General features: G+C 31.6%; 1 protein-coding gene and 1 non-coding gene across 4 annotated transcripts in view; both read left to right on the top strand.

The window, feature by feature from the left end:
• Positions 1 to 16,532, top strand: part of dsb (debris buster) — a 409,190-nt gene that overhangs the window by 320,258 nt on the left and 72,400 nt on the right. For all 3 annotated transcript variants that reach the window (XM_014425044.3, XM_014425043.3, XM_014425045.3), the window contains one exon: positions 539 to 699. In XM_014425044.3, the coding sequence (XP_014280530.1) occupies positions 539 to 699 (161 nt within the window). The remainder of the gene's footprint in view (positions 1 to 538; positions 700 to 16,532) is intronic.
• Positions 5,463 to 5,565, top strand: LOC112210276 (U6 spliceosomal RNA). Its single transcript, XR_002945072.1, has one exon. It is a non-coding gene; the product is annotated as a U6 spliceosomal RNA (small nuclear RNA).

Here is a 16,532-nt window from a genome sequence, read left to right as displayed (position 1 = left end):
AAAATAGCAATGACATATTCCCTTTGACTTTAATGCTTCATTAGTGAATCGCAGAACTCGTTTATCACCATAATGTTTTTTCTACGTACAGAAACAGATGGTAACTCTTTTTTTTCACTAACTCCATCTTCGTATTATTTTTCCGCACTAGGCCGTAATAGGGCCTAAGGCCACATTGGGATCAGCTACTTTATGATCATTATTTTGACATGACGCGAATTAATAGAAAAAAAACTGGACCAAGAAATACACAAAAGCTACTTAATAAATAGATTATATGGTATGAATAAATAAATTCATTTATAATATTAAATCAAGTTTTTACCAAAGAAATAACTGTCATATTAATCTCAAAATAATGTTGACTAACGACATGAAAATTTAAACCTGCACCATGTTTACAACCTATCACCGTATTCCAGTGTCGCCTTAAATAAATGTGCACTTTTACATAATCATAATCCTGTGTTTTAAGCATATAAACTATTGTTTTAGGATTTTTTTTTTTTTTACAATTGCTATCTTCTTTTTTTTGCAGCAACTGAGGCTCTGGAACGGGACACTTAGCTACTATTACTGGAGGCAGCCTGGAGTCGTGAGGCTCACTAAAGTTTTCGTATTCAACATGACCAATGTCGACGGTTTTCTAAACCACGGCCAGAAACCAAAGCTAGACGAGATCGGACCCTTCGTATACAGGTTAGTTAATCAATACTGTAAAATTATAGTTTTGATTTATTATGGGAATCATTTGTAGTCAATTCGTATTTTTTCGATAACAGTTGGGGATATATGAGAGTTAGTACGTATGTAAAGTTATATTGTGAACGTACAGAGGAGGAGCTTTTTAATTTCCCTGAATGTTTTACCGCAGATATTTGGAGTTTTTTTTATTGTTTTATTTGTGATAGGTCAAATTCGTTTTAGTAGAGATATGTAAGATTTCAATTTTTATAGTTTTGAAAGAAGTGGTAAAAGTCTTAGTCTGTGATTAATTTATCTATTTTTTTTACAATGTGAACCCCATGTCATTCTTCATTCGAATGTCACTCTAAGATAGTGTACAGTGTCTTCCTCAAGGGAGAGTACATCGAAGAGTAAAGGTGATGTGATGTGATTTGTCATAATTTAGTAGCAGTTTTTAAGTATTTAAACTAGTCGTGTAATGTTTTGAGATACTATAGGCATATAGGGATTTGTAGGTCTTTATTAAGACTGTGCCATCTGTATATGCCGCTGTCACAATAACAATACCAGTTAAATTCAAAGGATTGGGTTTCTTATAGGATTTGTTTATTTTCCAAAAAAAAAGGTTTTCTGATCTTGAAAACAATTTTTTTTTTTTTTAATAAAAACTAAATTTACATCCTTTATAATTCATATAAACGTAAACGGCTGTTTTCTTAACGTAAAATAAATGCTTTGTGTAAATAGGTGTTAATGTTATTTGTTCATTGTTCTATTGTTTTATAAGTGTGTATTGATTACAATACTAATATAATACTAGTGGGTGCTGGTAGCCGCGGAGTAAGTTTGTGGCAACTCGCAAGGATCCGAAAATTCGAGTTCGAATCCGGCTGGGTAGAAATTTTTTTTCTATTACACTGTAGCCGTGAGTCAACTCTTGTGGGTTCTGGAGACCTACTAGGGGCCACCCAGCCTCCTAAATTGGGTACCTTTAATTGGGTAAAAATCTGGCGGTCGAGCGTGATTCTGACCAAATCACCTCCTTGCACAACCGTTGGTCTAGTAACAGTACTCCCTTACAAAGTACTGAACTCGTTCATGGGATGTAACATTACAGATTTAATTTAATTAATCGATTACTATAATAAAAAAAAATATGTTACCCTATAATTCAGGGGTTCAGAAGTTTGTAAGGAACTACTGTTTCTTGAACAACGGTTATACAAAGAGATGATTTCTTCATAGCCCACGCACAATTGTAAGGTCCACCAATTCAGAGACCCCATTTTATAAAGGTTGGGCGTGCTGCAGAAGAGCTCCTGATCCCGCAAGTTTAACTAACGGCTAGAGCAAAAGAATAAATAATTAATAGGTTATTATAATAATGCTCATTATTAATAAATTATAAATAGAATTTGCTAAAATATGCCAATTTATTATTAAACATTGAGGAGGCTAATTCTGTATAGCTAAGATTAGAAGGAGATAGCTGAGATAAACCTTGAGTTGCGGTTGGTCCAGGATGTCTAGCCTTGGCACTCATGTTCATCAATGTCTTAATCTGCAAGTGCTTCAATCAAAAATACTTGACTGAAATACCTCCCCTTTAAATTAGACATTAGAAAAAAATGTCTTACATTAAAATAATTGATATAACTTCAATTTGACAATAAAATAACTGACTGCAAATAGGAATTGAAAACAAGTAATGTCGTCAGAATTGAAAACTTTGATTTAAATTAAATTTAATGTAATGTTTTGGTGATTTTAAGAATTGAATAAGTACTCTGAAAACTCACTAATCAAAGTACCTTTATGGTTCTTAAACCAACTAAGAAATACTAAATGTATAAATTTGTAAGATTCATTCAAAAATTTCTGTTTGAAAAAGAAATGTAGTTAGAGGGTTATAAAATTAAGGTTATATTAAAAATTAACATTGTTTGATCAGCCGGAAGGTTGTGAAGAAAATTCAACTCAACGTAATTTAATTAAATAGTATAAATAATTAACAGACTAAACGCAAATAGCCGACAATATGATCAAGATGGCTTTTCAAAAGAGCAATGATCCCTCCATCATGTCACAATCCGACCTGATTTCCGATCAATGATGAATGGGTGTCGACACCATTAGCTGACAATGGAGGAAGTCATCACTGCTACTTTCTAGCTGCAGAAGAGGAAGTGATCCTCCGTATCAGACTTCACCGAATCCTTTTTCTCTACGGACCAAGTCGGCATCCAAATCGTAATTAGAGGTTGGGAACTCTCCAAAAACGTAAGAGCTTAAGAGCAGAATGTAGATATAATGTTACCTGTCAATCATTGTCTTTTTATGTCAGTCAATTTCTATGATTCATCAATCAGAGAAACAATCAATATTAATATCGTTACTATTACCTAACGTTATTCCTTCAATCAATTCCTCATGCACTTCTCCGCCTGTGATTGATATATTGCTCAGTTAATTATTTCAAACACCTTAAGCTTATTTTGACTCTGTCACTTGTCGTATTATCCAGATTTCAAAATCGATAATCATATAATTAGATCATTTCATAATGCTGTATGAAAGTTAGTTAAACATACTTATCTAAATTAATTTATAAAGCTGACAAATTCGAACACAGTAATTTTGGGAACTACCAATTTGTTTTAAAAAATTCTTTTTGCATCAGATTTTTGATTAATTTAGGAAGAGTTTCACAGGTTGTGTTACATCACAGTGCAAACTATGCAAACGGATCAATAACTTTAAATGCCAACTAATCTAGGAAATAATATTAATGCAATACCATATTCGTGGTACTATTATTATAATACGATTATTTTATTCGGTTAATTGCAAAAACATTTATAAATCCTCGACTGCCAATGTAAGTAAAATTTACATGTGATCCAGGAGGCATTCTCAGTTCTTCAGATCCTTCCTGGTTCTAAGCAGTACTTACACCATTTAGTTTGCTACAATCCTCCATAGTTCATCTTTTTAACTTAACAATCGTATCTGAGCCTGTAAAAATGGTAAAGACGTAGTATTTAGGGAATTTTATAATATAGTTTTATAATATATATAAAACAAATTTTTAAAAAACGAGAACTTACTAGCAGCAACATTTTCATAGGCCAACAACATCGTATATTTTATAATGATTATCTCTTCACAAGACAATAATAATTTATACTTGTAGTAATGATTCAAAAACACCTTTTTATTTTTTCTTTAACATAACAATTTTATCTGTAATGTCGGGCCTGTAAAAATGGCAATGACATAGTATTGGAAATTGGAAATTGGAAATATACAGTTGAAGGAGATGGATTAAGAAATTAAAAAAAAATCTATTTCATAACTGGGTTAAAAAAATAAAAATAAAAACAACAATATAATGACATCAATATTTTCAACTAATAACGTATCATATTTAATAAGATGATTATTTCTTTACTGGCCAATAATAATTAATAATTTTTAGGATGGATTCAGAGATTCCTTTTTATTTAACAATTTTATGAAGACCTGTAAAAATGGAAAATACTTACTAATTGAGGAAAGTTAATGATATGGTTAAAGGAGGTGGATTAAGAAATAAAAAGAAATTTATTTCATTGTTGGGGCTATTAGAATAAAAAATATCAATATTTTCTTGTATTTTATATAACGTATAACATCTTATCATTTTTCTTGTGGTTTATTATTCGAAGACAATTTTATACTTTACGGTTTTTTATTTTTTTATTTAGGGAATTACTAGGTGTCTTAGTTCATTTTTTTTATTTATTAATTTTACATCAGTTAGCTAATACTGTCGACGTATCGGACGTAGTCATTTTCAGGCCCCTTCAATTTCATGAATGTACTCTACTACATGAAACCAATGCAGTGGGCTTTACCTTAACCTTTACAGTGTTAAAAAGTTTTTTTAATAAAGTTATAACAAAGTTTCTAACATAAATTGAACTAAAATAGCAGAAAAAAAATATTGAAGGCCCCTGAAGATAGACGGACTGTCCGAAACGTTGAAAGCATTAGCACACTGGTGTAAAATTAGTAAATAAATAAATTGAAGTAAGATGGGTAATAATTACCGCAATAAAAAAAAACAGTAAAATATCTTATAATCATTATATCTCTACTAGCCAATAATAGTTTACACTTCATGTATCGATTCAGCTTTATGTTTAAATATAAAATAGTATTTTGATGAGTAATATGTGATAGTCCAGTATCTCGTTCTATCTATGCAGTTGTCATACCACTATTAAATCAACTTGCTACTTTGCCACTGTGTCAGCGATGAATGGATAAAGATAGTTGTCCATATACTTATCTACTATTACCATAGGAATCGTCTAGAACTGCAGTTACGCTCAGATACAAATAAAAGATTTACACACATTAAGCTATCTAATTCTAGGCTGAATTGAGTTATATCATGTTGTTAAAAAATGTACTAGAACTAATTTTATTCATACATGTTGATATTATACACTGAGAAGGTGTTTATTTTAATCCGTCCGCTTTGGTTCTGTTTTCATTTAGTGATTGTTGCGCAAGTAGTTCTACGGTATCTTTGTCTATTCTATCAACACCTTTTTTTAACAATGTGTGCCAAAGCCACCAGCCAGTATCGAATAGACAGAAACTTAGTGTCATAATGGGGTAAACTGGTAATTGGGCACGAAAAATTCCGAGTTTTAATTTGTAATATCGAAATGGTAATTGTTTAAATTTAAAATAGACTATTTAGTGGCTTTAACTCCAATTAAGTAGCCTCTACTCACTTCGGCGGCACGTGTACTGAATTTACAGATAAGATTTGCATAGCTCATGCGTGAGGATGAATCCCAAAATCGTGAGACCTTCTCAATTTTTGAGGCTTTAGCAACATCGAGCCTGCAGCGAGCTTATTCAATTTATTGGTCTCGGCGGGTTGATTTATATTCAATTTTTTATATTAGCCTTATTGAGTAACTAATATTATAATTACAATAATAGATTTAAATAACTAAAGTATCAGGACATACGGAATTAAGCTATGGGGATCCAATAAACCATCTAATTTCTCTTGAATCCAATCCTTACAGTCCAAAATCCTTCGTAAAATCCTCAATGCTTCTTACTTTGTCACAAATCAAATCATCCATCAGGACCTCAATGTCCCCTATGTTGCCGATTTGGCCAGAACCCGATACCAATCCTTCCATAATAAACTTCCCAACCACCCAAACCAACTCGTTTCTAACTTGGCTTCTCCTTCACTATCTAATAATCCTCCTAGGCGTCTGAAAAGAGGATGGCCTCGAGATCTTCTCCTTTAGAAATGTTTTTGGAGTTCTATCAATGGGTAGATTCCACATGTTTGTATCATGTCATAATATCACTTACAACAAATTTACTTTATGTGTATATGTGTATACACTTGTAAATAACAATAAATAAATTATTAAAAAAAAAGTATTTACAATACAAATATTATAAATCTCATCACTGACCACTGATATTCATTTTAATATCAAATACCAACTTGAGTATGTTTGACTGAATTTTCCAAAATTGCTGGTGTTTTTAACGTGTTTATATGGATTGGTTTAACCATCAATTCAATTGGTAGCTGGTATTAACCCAAAATGCTTCAGTTCGATTAAGATTTTTTTTATGTTGCCTATTTGGAAAAATACAAATTTGAGAAATATCAGTAAATAATGTTGAGGTGGTGAAGACAACAAGGAAGTGATGAAAGGGAATGAAGAATTTGACAGAGCGATTACACTGTTTAGTGTCCACTTTCTCCGACCGCCGCGTTATCTCACGCCAGCTCAAAGACAATTATTCATGGAAACTGTCGAAGTGGAAGTAAATTATATAAGCATTGCTACAGTTTTGTCTTTTGTCCTCGCAGTGGTTCCACGGATCATTGATTTCTTCCCGAAATTTTATTTTCGTGCCTTAATAATGAACTGACGTAAATAATGAAGTCACTTGTCTTTATATTTTTTTTTCATTAAATTATTTGAAACATCCAGAATTATTTATAGTAGAACTGTGTGGGGCTTGATAAGTGTTAAAGCTTTAGGGAATTAAAATTGATCACGATAAGTTATTAAAATTTATATCTTTTTTTAGCGGAAGGTTTAGTTCCCTTTCCATCATTAATATGTTGTGTGGTTTTATATCCTTGTTGATATTTTCACGCAACCACGACTATAGGAACGAGTGTCAGGAAAAAAAGTTTTATCCGAGCAAGTTTTTATACCAACCAAAGAGTTGATTCACATAAACATTAAAGTTGTTTGTCATGAGATTTTTCTCTTTAAAAAAATTAAGAAGTTATTAGAAGATTAAAAATGAATTATTGATTTCCTAAACAACAGTAAATAATAAACCACTTAACGTTATGTTAATTCAAGCATAATCAGATTGAAAATCACTTAATCCTATTAATGACAAATCCCACTTCAACTATTAAAAAAAATACAATATACTATATGTCTAATAAAATATTATAGCTATTAATAATATTCTTACTAGTTTGTATTAGATTACAAGATACCAAAAAATATAAAATCCCCAAAATATATTTCAACTAATATTAATCATTTAAAAGTTTTTTTTTTTAATTTATTTAATGTAATTTACAACTGTATAAAATAATACAATAAGTAAATATGTTGTATGTTTCATATACACTTGAAAATCTTGGGAAGGAACCACCCATCGGTGGTACTTCAAACATTAATTTAAATTTAAAAGTCCCATGGTCATCTTATTTTCAGACGCCTCGGTGGATTATCAGGGATTGTTAAGGATGAAAGATTAAGAATTAATGGGTTAGGATGGTTAAGGAGTTTGGAATGAAAAGACGCATATCTGTTTGGGGCCAATTCTGCAACAAATGGGATGTTAAGCTCTTTGTGAGTGAGTTTATTTGTAATGTAATAAGGATCATCATGGATTTTACGTAGGATTTTGGATTGTAAGGATTGGATTCGGGAGGAATTTGATGGTTTGGTGGAGCCCCAGAGCTCAATTCCATATGAAAAAAGATGACTTTAAATTTAAACTTAATCAGCTAATTTTAGGTAACGAATATCAACTACGGATTAAAATAACAGACTGACCCAGATTCAATTTACTACGAACCGAAAATTGACTAGCGAAGATTTACTTTGACACCTTCATGTTCGAATTTCGAAGGAACACCGTAACTTTTTTTTATTTTCACTCAATCAGAGGGGACAGCCCGAGTGAGAATGTTAAGAGATTTATTTCTCGGAACCGCCACGAAATAAATATCGACTGAGCCATGTGAAAATCGAACCTACAACCTTTTGAACCAAGCGCTCAGAAACCCTCACCCCAACGTGCTATCCAACAATAAAGTCCTTATTGTTCTTCCAGAAAAGGTCAAGGATATTTTTTCGTACTAGTCTACGAACTGTCTTTTTCAATTACTAGATAATCTTAATGGTTTATTTCAGTTAATCAGGAGCTATTGAAATCCTAAATGACTGCAAAAATTCCTTAACGATCAAAAAGACTATTATTCCAGACTGTATTATGTTCCGATCAATCTTCATTTTAACACGCCGACATGGTACGTGATTCTAACCACTGCAATCATATCGGAATATTGATACCTATATTCTTAGGTCTATAACCTATTTGTGTAAAGGTTGTAACTTAGAACTATGGTTCCAGTCGCAAAAGACCCTGGAAGGGTAACTACCCGTTCCTAGTGGCCTTATTCTATCCCCAAGGCCACGGGCCACGGGCTTCTGTTCTTGGCCTTCTTCACTCTCCAGTGACTGCCCTAAATAACCTTACATCGCCCTCAACATTAACACTATCCATTTATTTTATGATGTTTTATTACTTATATCAATCAAAAAGAGAAATTTTTATTATTTTGAAAAAATGTATTTTCTAAAATTTACAACTGTTTTACATAAAACTACTTCTAGTAAATGTTATGTTAGTTCTATTATAATGATATGATACAGAATTGTTGAGAAACTAAAACTAAATAAATCAATAAAATTTATATATTAGAATGTCTCTTTGCCATTTTTTTTATCAGGCACCTCGGAGGAATGTAAGGAATAAAGGATTAGGAACTAGTGGGTAAGGTTGGTCAGGGAGTTCACTATGGAAGGATTGATATTTGGCTTGGGCTAGATCGGGAACATATGCAACATTTAGGTCTTTGTAGATGATTTTATTTATGACAAAGTATGGAACATTGAGGATAATACCTAGGAATTTGCTTGGTAAGGATTCGATTCGGAAAAAAATCAAGGGCTTTGGCTTTATTACAGTCATGTATATCAGTCTTGTATAATTTATTGAAAGTTTAGACCGTTTGTTTATTGAGTGTTGTAACAGTCGGAATGGACGTGCAATTTTCTACCTTTTCAGTTCTGTATGAGGACTTCAAGTTAGACATTTGTCCAGATTTAGTCCTAGGTTGCGGTATCTGTTTGACAAGGACATTAAACAATGAGTTATTGTAAACCTAACTCTCAATGTTGGTATAGGTTCAACGATTGTCTCGGAATTTATTAAAAGAAACGTCACATTCACAGCTTCCAATGGGCAACACATAGATTATTTGTTTGTTGTAATGCATGATTGGATATATAATAAGTTTAAAAATATGTTTCTATTATTAAATTCTACAATTCAATTAATTGATATTGGAAGAAGATAGTTGACCTATGAAGTAGATTGTTGGAAGATAGTCTAGGTGGCGTGAATATACGGAATATACGGAATATTTCTCAGCTCAATGAATATACGGAAATATTAAAATAAAACTGTTTATTGTTAACGTAGAAAACTATTTGTTGGTTAACAATAAATAGTTTCCTTTTACTATTTTGATTGATTTTGATGTATTGACTGCCACCCGGACTATCTTCCTACACTCTAAATTAATTAATAAGTTTTATAATTCTCAGGTGCAAGGCCCTTTACTACGAACTTAGTAGTAAAGTTCGATACTAAGGACCCGGTTTCGAATTTAGCATGCAGGTAATTTGTTTATATATTCTACTGTAGTTGTGAGTCAGGCCTGTGGGTTAGAAGTCCTCCGGGGTCTAGCCTCATGAAGCTGGTACCCTTAATTGGATAAATATCGGGCGGTCGAGTGTGGTTCTTACCAAATCACATCCTTACACAACTGTTGGTTTAGTAACGGTACTTCCCTATAAAGTACTGCACCCCTAACCCTTCATGGGTTCTAGTGGCACAGATTTATTCCAAAGACTAAAAGAGAGATATATTTACTTACTGATAAGTATTACAGTCTGCTGCAGCTTGGGCAATGAGTAATAGGCTTCAATGATCACGTTCATACCATAATAATAAAATAATTTTTTTAAATAAATAAATAAAATATATAAGTGATAACGCAATTCCTATGTGCATACAAACCAAAAGATAAATAAAATGGGCATCATTAAAGTACAGATTTTTTATTTTTTAATGTTTCATAATGATATTTATCCAATTGAATGATGGGTATGTTGTATTTTGTAAGCAACCCAATGTAATTTAATAAACACGCTCTTTTTCTCTCCCCTTGAAATATTTAAAATAATTGCTGCTTAACATTATCGTTCTAATAATTATTGCCAAGATTATGGCTCTTCTGCTGGTGTTCTTCTGAATGATGGATTTCCTGCTGTTGCAAAGAATTAAAAAAATAATTTATAATTTTATTAATTTATATTAATTAATTTATTATAATTTAAAATTTGTGTAAGACATAATTTTGCAATGCAATTTTTCATTCTTTGGAATGATGTTCAGTTAAAAAATCCAATTCCATTTTATAACTTGTCCTGACTACGAATTAAAAAAAAATTAATTACACATTTAAAAAAGTTTTATGTATAAAAAAAGAAGATGTTTATGTCATAATATGGAGGTTTCCAGCTGCACTACTTTAACTTCATCACTGTCGGATGATATTACTTTATAATAAGACTTTGTATGTAAATAATTTACGTAAGACTATTCTTCGGAGATGAGAAGAATTGAATTGTGCTTCGTGACCCAGTTGTTGCGGTAACACGGCTGCTATAAAATGTCGGCTTAGCCAGGAGTTATTCGCTTCTCGTAGGAAAATTGCCATCTCTTGAAAAAGTATTCTCAATTTTTGATTGTGAGTGGGAATTCGAATGGGGACTAATGAAGTTTAATACCTCTTTTATATTCCAAGTCTTGCATCAGTTGGATATTATATCTTTCCTCTTTGCCGCAGTACTTACTGCTCAAGGTCTTTTTAGAGTGCAGACTTAATACCAAGTTATTACAAAGTAATTTTTGTATTAAATTATAATTTACTTTGCAATGAGACGGTTATCCATGTTACTACACGGTAATACTTAACTATACTGTTTATAATAATTTTTATCACCGCTTACATACGGTTTATACTGCTGTCCAATTAAATATTACAATGAGTTAGTATGTCCAATGAAAAAAAAAACTGATAAAAAGTAGAGAGAAAAGAGAATTATTTTTTTAACATCTCATGGGGAAGATTTTTAATTTCCTATCAATTATGACTGAATTTCTCATCATTCCGTAGATCTTGGCAGATAATTATAAATAATATTGACTTGGGTGTCATCATTCTTAAGTTCCCATATTGAGGCAAATAGGGCCCGCTTTAGTTATCAGACTTATATTTTTACCAATTTCTCAAAGCCTTGTACCCATCTTTGACCGTTCTGAATAAAAGAAAAGAAAAAGATAAGTCTCCATGCTAACTTTATATTACGTTGCGTTAAAGCGAAATCGGTAAAAATGTAAGTCTGATAACTCCAGCGAGCCTTATTTACATGGAATTGGGAACCTAAGAAACCAGCTTAATGACACCCACGTCAGTATTATAAATATTTTCATTGTTTCAATTTCATTTTTTTAACAGAAAAGGTAATTAAAATATTGAAGTTTTTTATATTTAATGAGAAAATCATTTCGCGTGATTATATAATAATGTGTAGCACATGGTGTGCTTAGTATAGTATATATTACAGTACATACAACGAAGTTAAATCTGTAAACGAATGCCCCTGTGCATTTAACCGAGAACATTAGCAATCTAGATCTAACCTTGTTACTTCACAGTGAATTATTTAGTGCCCAAGGAAGCAGTATTGCAGAAACCGACCTTGCTTAAACCGAGGATCTGGATTTGCCTTTTTTTCTTCTTTCAAATATTATCTATAAATAATATTTATTTTTAATATTTTTTACAACTAGTAATATTAATGGTTAAACTCCATGCAGGGCCGTGGAAAGAAACCAAGTTGTGGTTAGTAATTTCCATAACAAGTCAAATTATAATTCAACACTCAAATCCAACTTCGGCCATTATAATTTATGAAAAAACAACAACATAATTTAAGGTATATTACATAATTATATCTAATTTTCTAATTTGTATAAAAAAATCATTGCGTTACACGCATCGCATAATTTAACTTATGACCCAAAGTATTGTGTAGGTTTGTGTGCTCGTGTTAAAGTCGACACTATTTTATTTATTTATATTTTAAAAAAGAAATTAAATGACTGAGAAAGGTAAAAATAATTTACAAAAATTGTTATTATGGTGGTACTATAAACTAATTATTTTAAAGATAGGTATTTTAAAGGTATCTGGAGGCTGTAGTAGCAAGAATAAATTTTGTTCCTATAAAGAATATAACAGTTTAACGAAGATAACAAAACCGTATCGTTATCGGGAATGATCGGTTAGTATTGGCTTTTCCCGTCCGAATCGAAAGCCTATGTTTTTAATTTCTTCTCCTTTATTTATTCATAAAATTCAGAATATTTTTTATTTTATATTGCTAACAATAAGAGCTGTTTGTTATTTTTTTTCAAATAAACAGAATCATATAAAAATATGGTGAAAATTCGTCATTTAAGCCCTGTCAGACTATTGCAATGAGTATAAGACCTAGCTGATATTAAAGTTCAAGTTTTCTATTGATTAGTAGAAGAATAATTGCAGGTTTGGATCATATTAAAGAAATGTTTTCATTGATCATATTGTAACCAAGTAATCGAAAAAAAATTACGTTTTTTTTATTTTTTTTTGTCAATAACTAGCTATTTTTAAATATACATATACATCAATTGCTTTTTAACTCAAAACGACGAAGCAATGGTGTAATAATGAACAGGTATTATTAAACTCTCGGAGGAGACCGCGAGGCATGGGAAAGAATGGTGGCAGAGGCCCAGGTCCTACAAGGACTGTAGCGCCCAACAGTGAGTGAGTGAGTGATTATTAAACTATAATATTTAACCAACAGGTACAGAACACCATTCTGATCAGCCCTGAGGAAGTCCTGCAAAGTGGGGCGAAATGTTGGGTTAACAATAATTAGTTTTTGTTACTATTTTGAAATATTTATTGACCGCCACCAGGACTATCTTCTTCCAATCTACTTCATACGGTCAACTATCTTCTTCCAATAACAAGGTGAATGTTTCCCAGCTCCTTGCTACCATATAGCTAAATGCACGTGAAAGAATTATTGATAGCCGGAAATGCAAAAATTGGGTTGCTTAAAGGTTGGTAACCTCAGGTGGTAAGGGCCAGTCGCCTGACCTTTCATTGATATTATATAAGGGCTCTCTGAGAAAGGTTACCATTGCATCAGCAACTTCCTAAACATAACTTAGCTAATAATTAACCTTTGTGATGGACTCGCTTGATTTGTGATTTAGAAGGCATTTATATTCAACATTACTTATCCATTCTTATCGACAGTTTTTTTTTTTTGTTAGGGCTAGAGGGCTTAGAACCCAATATTCATAAACTCTAATGATTCATATTTTATTTTCCTAGGTATTTCATTTTTTTTTTAATCCCAGGATTCTGAACTGTTTCAATTTAATATAGTTAATTAGTTTAAATTTAGAGTATTAATCTTGTTTAATAGATTATTTTTTCTTCAAAAAATTAATAGCAATTTATTAAATAAATCAAAATTGTATCCTTGTTTAGTCCCAACACTTTTTATTATGTCAATAGTCCAACGTTTCGGCCAATTCGGCCATCCTCGAGGAAAATCTTCAAATATAAATTCTCACCTCACATCAAACTTTAAAATTGTTTTGCAGGCTATTCAGTCCAGGTCATTAATTATGAGTCAAACAAACCCCATATTTTTAAAACTTCATTAATTTTTAAAACTTTCAATTAATCCACACTATCACTATCATATAAACATATTTGATAAAAAAAAAAAAATAATAATAAAAAAAAATAGCGATTTTATCATATTTTTTCTTCGTTAACATTCAGAGAAACTGATATTCTTGGTCCCACTTCTAGTCTTCTTAAGGCCATAGTGTGGAAAGGGAATTCTTGTTTGGTCTTGTTTATAAACTTTCGGTTATCGGATTGTTATAATGCACATACATACACAAGCGCATTCAATTACGCACACATAAACACGATTCCAATATAAAAAAATAAAATAAAATAAATTTAAATCGAAGAAGAACTATAATTTAGAAAGGAGATGATGCGCTTTTAAACGTGTAAACACCAGTAAAAAAAGTGTGACTTTATCTTTCTCATCTTTGAGAGCTTCAGATAAATTTGGGGTCAGTCCTTTTCGGTCTAACTCGGTCCTGGTTGTTATGCTGCAACATCTACTAGCTCGTTTCCACCAAAATTTTGTGATTTATTGTTGTGTCATGATTACTTATTAACATTAAATTTATTCAAATCTCACCACCAATAATGAATCGAGAGATTCGATTCCGGACAGGACAGGTAGACATTTATTTGATGGTGGCTCTACGGAATGAAAATTCGACCCTCCAACTCTGGTTAGGTTAGGTTGGTTACATATAGGATAGCCCCCGCCCCTCTATGGCAGAAACAACCAGGTAAAGTTGTAAATAAAATTTACATTAGGGTCATTCTCTGATAGTAGGGAACTGTTCTTGCTAAAATTTCCCATATTATTAGTAACCTTTCCAAAATTATTATACTTTGAGACGAGTTTCATAAAATATTTAAACCCAATATTACTAATCATTACCTATGACTGAAATCAGGAGATCATGGAATAACATACAACCAGTTTCTTAATTATGTTCAATTTTCGATATAAAATTTTTATTGGAATCTAATGAAATCGCTGCTGAGAAGATACGTAATTATTGGTAGATACGCAATATTGTGAAATACAGACACATCGCATGTTAGACAGAAGAAGTAGGGGTAAATTATCAGGTGGAGAGGAACTTGGCATTACACTACCCGGGGAATGTCGGCATTTTCTTCAGCTATGACAACTACAGCGGGAGACTCCAACTTTCCCCTCTTAAGGTGTCAACAAATACCTCTCCTCAACCAGGATCAGCTTGAGAAATATAACAACCACTATTTTACCCCTGCGAGAACTCTCGCATTAGATATGTTTTTTTTCTCTTTAATTCACTCGAAATATAAGCGATATCATCCTTGTATGAATAGTATCATATTGATAAGAAAGTTTTATTGGTAAAGCTGAGCTTATTTCTAAATGACAGTTTGCATAATATGAAATTTTGTTACACCACTGGAAAATATCTCTCCAGTTAAGATCCAGCTATTCAGAAACATATATTAACCCTTAGTTGTACTAGCAGAGACCTAATAGCTAGTCCTTACGAGAGCGGCGTTTTAGGTGCGGTACGAATTTTGAGTGTGATCTGGAAAGTCTCAGTAATTTGTGACAGGGATAATGGAAAATATTTGAACTCAAATTCATCTAAACATTCTTAGAATAACACTGTAACATTGAGCATTAAAACCAATGAATCGGTTAAGTCTTTTGTTCTAACTATTGTCATATAGGCAAAGTGGGATCGATTAAACCCAATAATTTTCAGTATATTTAGCTCGACTTGTTTCAAAGCATTCAAACTATCTAGTTGTTTAATTCAAGCCATTAACAATAAAAATCAGCTGAGCCGTCGGATTACAATAAAAACCTTAATACTTTATTTACTCTATTTGTATATTTAGGTAAAATTATCAATTTAAACATTAATGTTCACAATATTTATTAGCGACGATACCCTAGTAATTTATTTAATAAAGTTAATAACTTTTCAATAACAATATTCATCAATATTCGATAATATTAATAAATATTCTACACTATCTCAATATTATTAACAATATATATGGGCTGTTTTTGAAGGACTTGAAAGAGATGCTAAATAAATTAATTTGTTTTTTCAACACTTTCAAGCTTCAGTTTACAATATATATCCTGTATTTAGGTACATTTTTTAATGATTCCTCCTTACATATGCCCTATTTGCATAAAATTAATGTTTTCAACTCAAATATGTATTTCATCCCCCAATCTTGCCATTTTACTCTAGTGAAAGCAATATTGGAAATCAGGAGGTAGTGTAGTGTAAGGTTAGGACAGTCAAGGCCTAGGTATAAACATGTCATAAAACACGGAGTGCTTCATTAACTGTCAGCGAGGCTTTAGTGCTCTGTTTTCTACTCTAAACAAAATTGGGAGCTTATTGCATTAAACAAAGGATAATAAATTTTTGTTTAACACCTATTTATATTTTTTAGATCAGGAAATTTAGTATTATTGACCCTTCTACTTTCCAAATATTACCATTTAGCACAATTTAATTGTATTCGAAAAATGAGGCGATAGTACTAATAAAAATCTTTTTGATTTCATTGTTAAAATATTTTTTTTTTGTTTTTTTGGTATTTCTGTATTCCAAAATAAACCTGAGGGCTTAATGGATTATAGTAAAAAATAAAACAAATTGCTTATATA

This window comes from Halyomorpha halys, unplaced genomic scaffold (genome assembly GCF_000696795.3).
Source record: "Halyomorpha halys isolate HHAL.00 unplaced genomic scaffold, Hhal_1.1 Scaffold493.1, whole genome shotgun sequence".
Taxonomy (NCBI): Eukaryota; Metazoa; Arthropoda; class Insecta; order Hemiptera; family Pentatomidae; genus Halyomorpha; species Halyomorpha halys.
The sequence above is the reverse complement of the archived record's forward strand: the minus strand, read 5'-3'. Positions and strand labels throughout refer to the sequence as shown.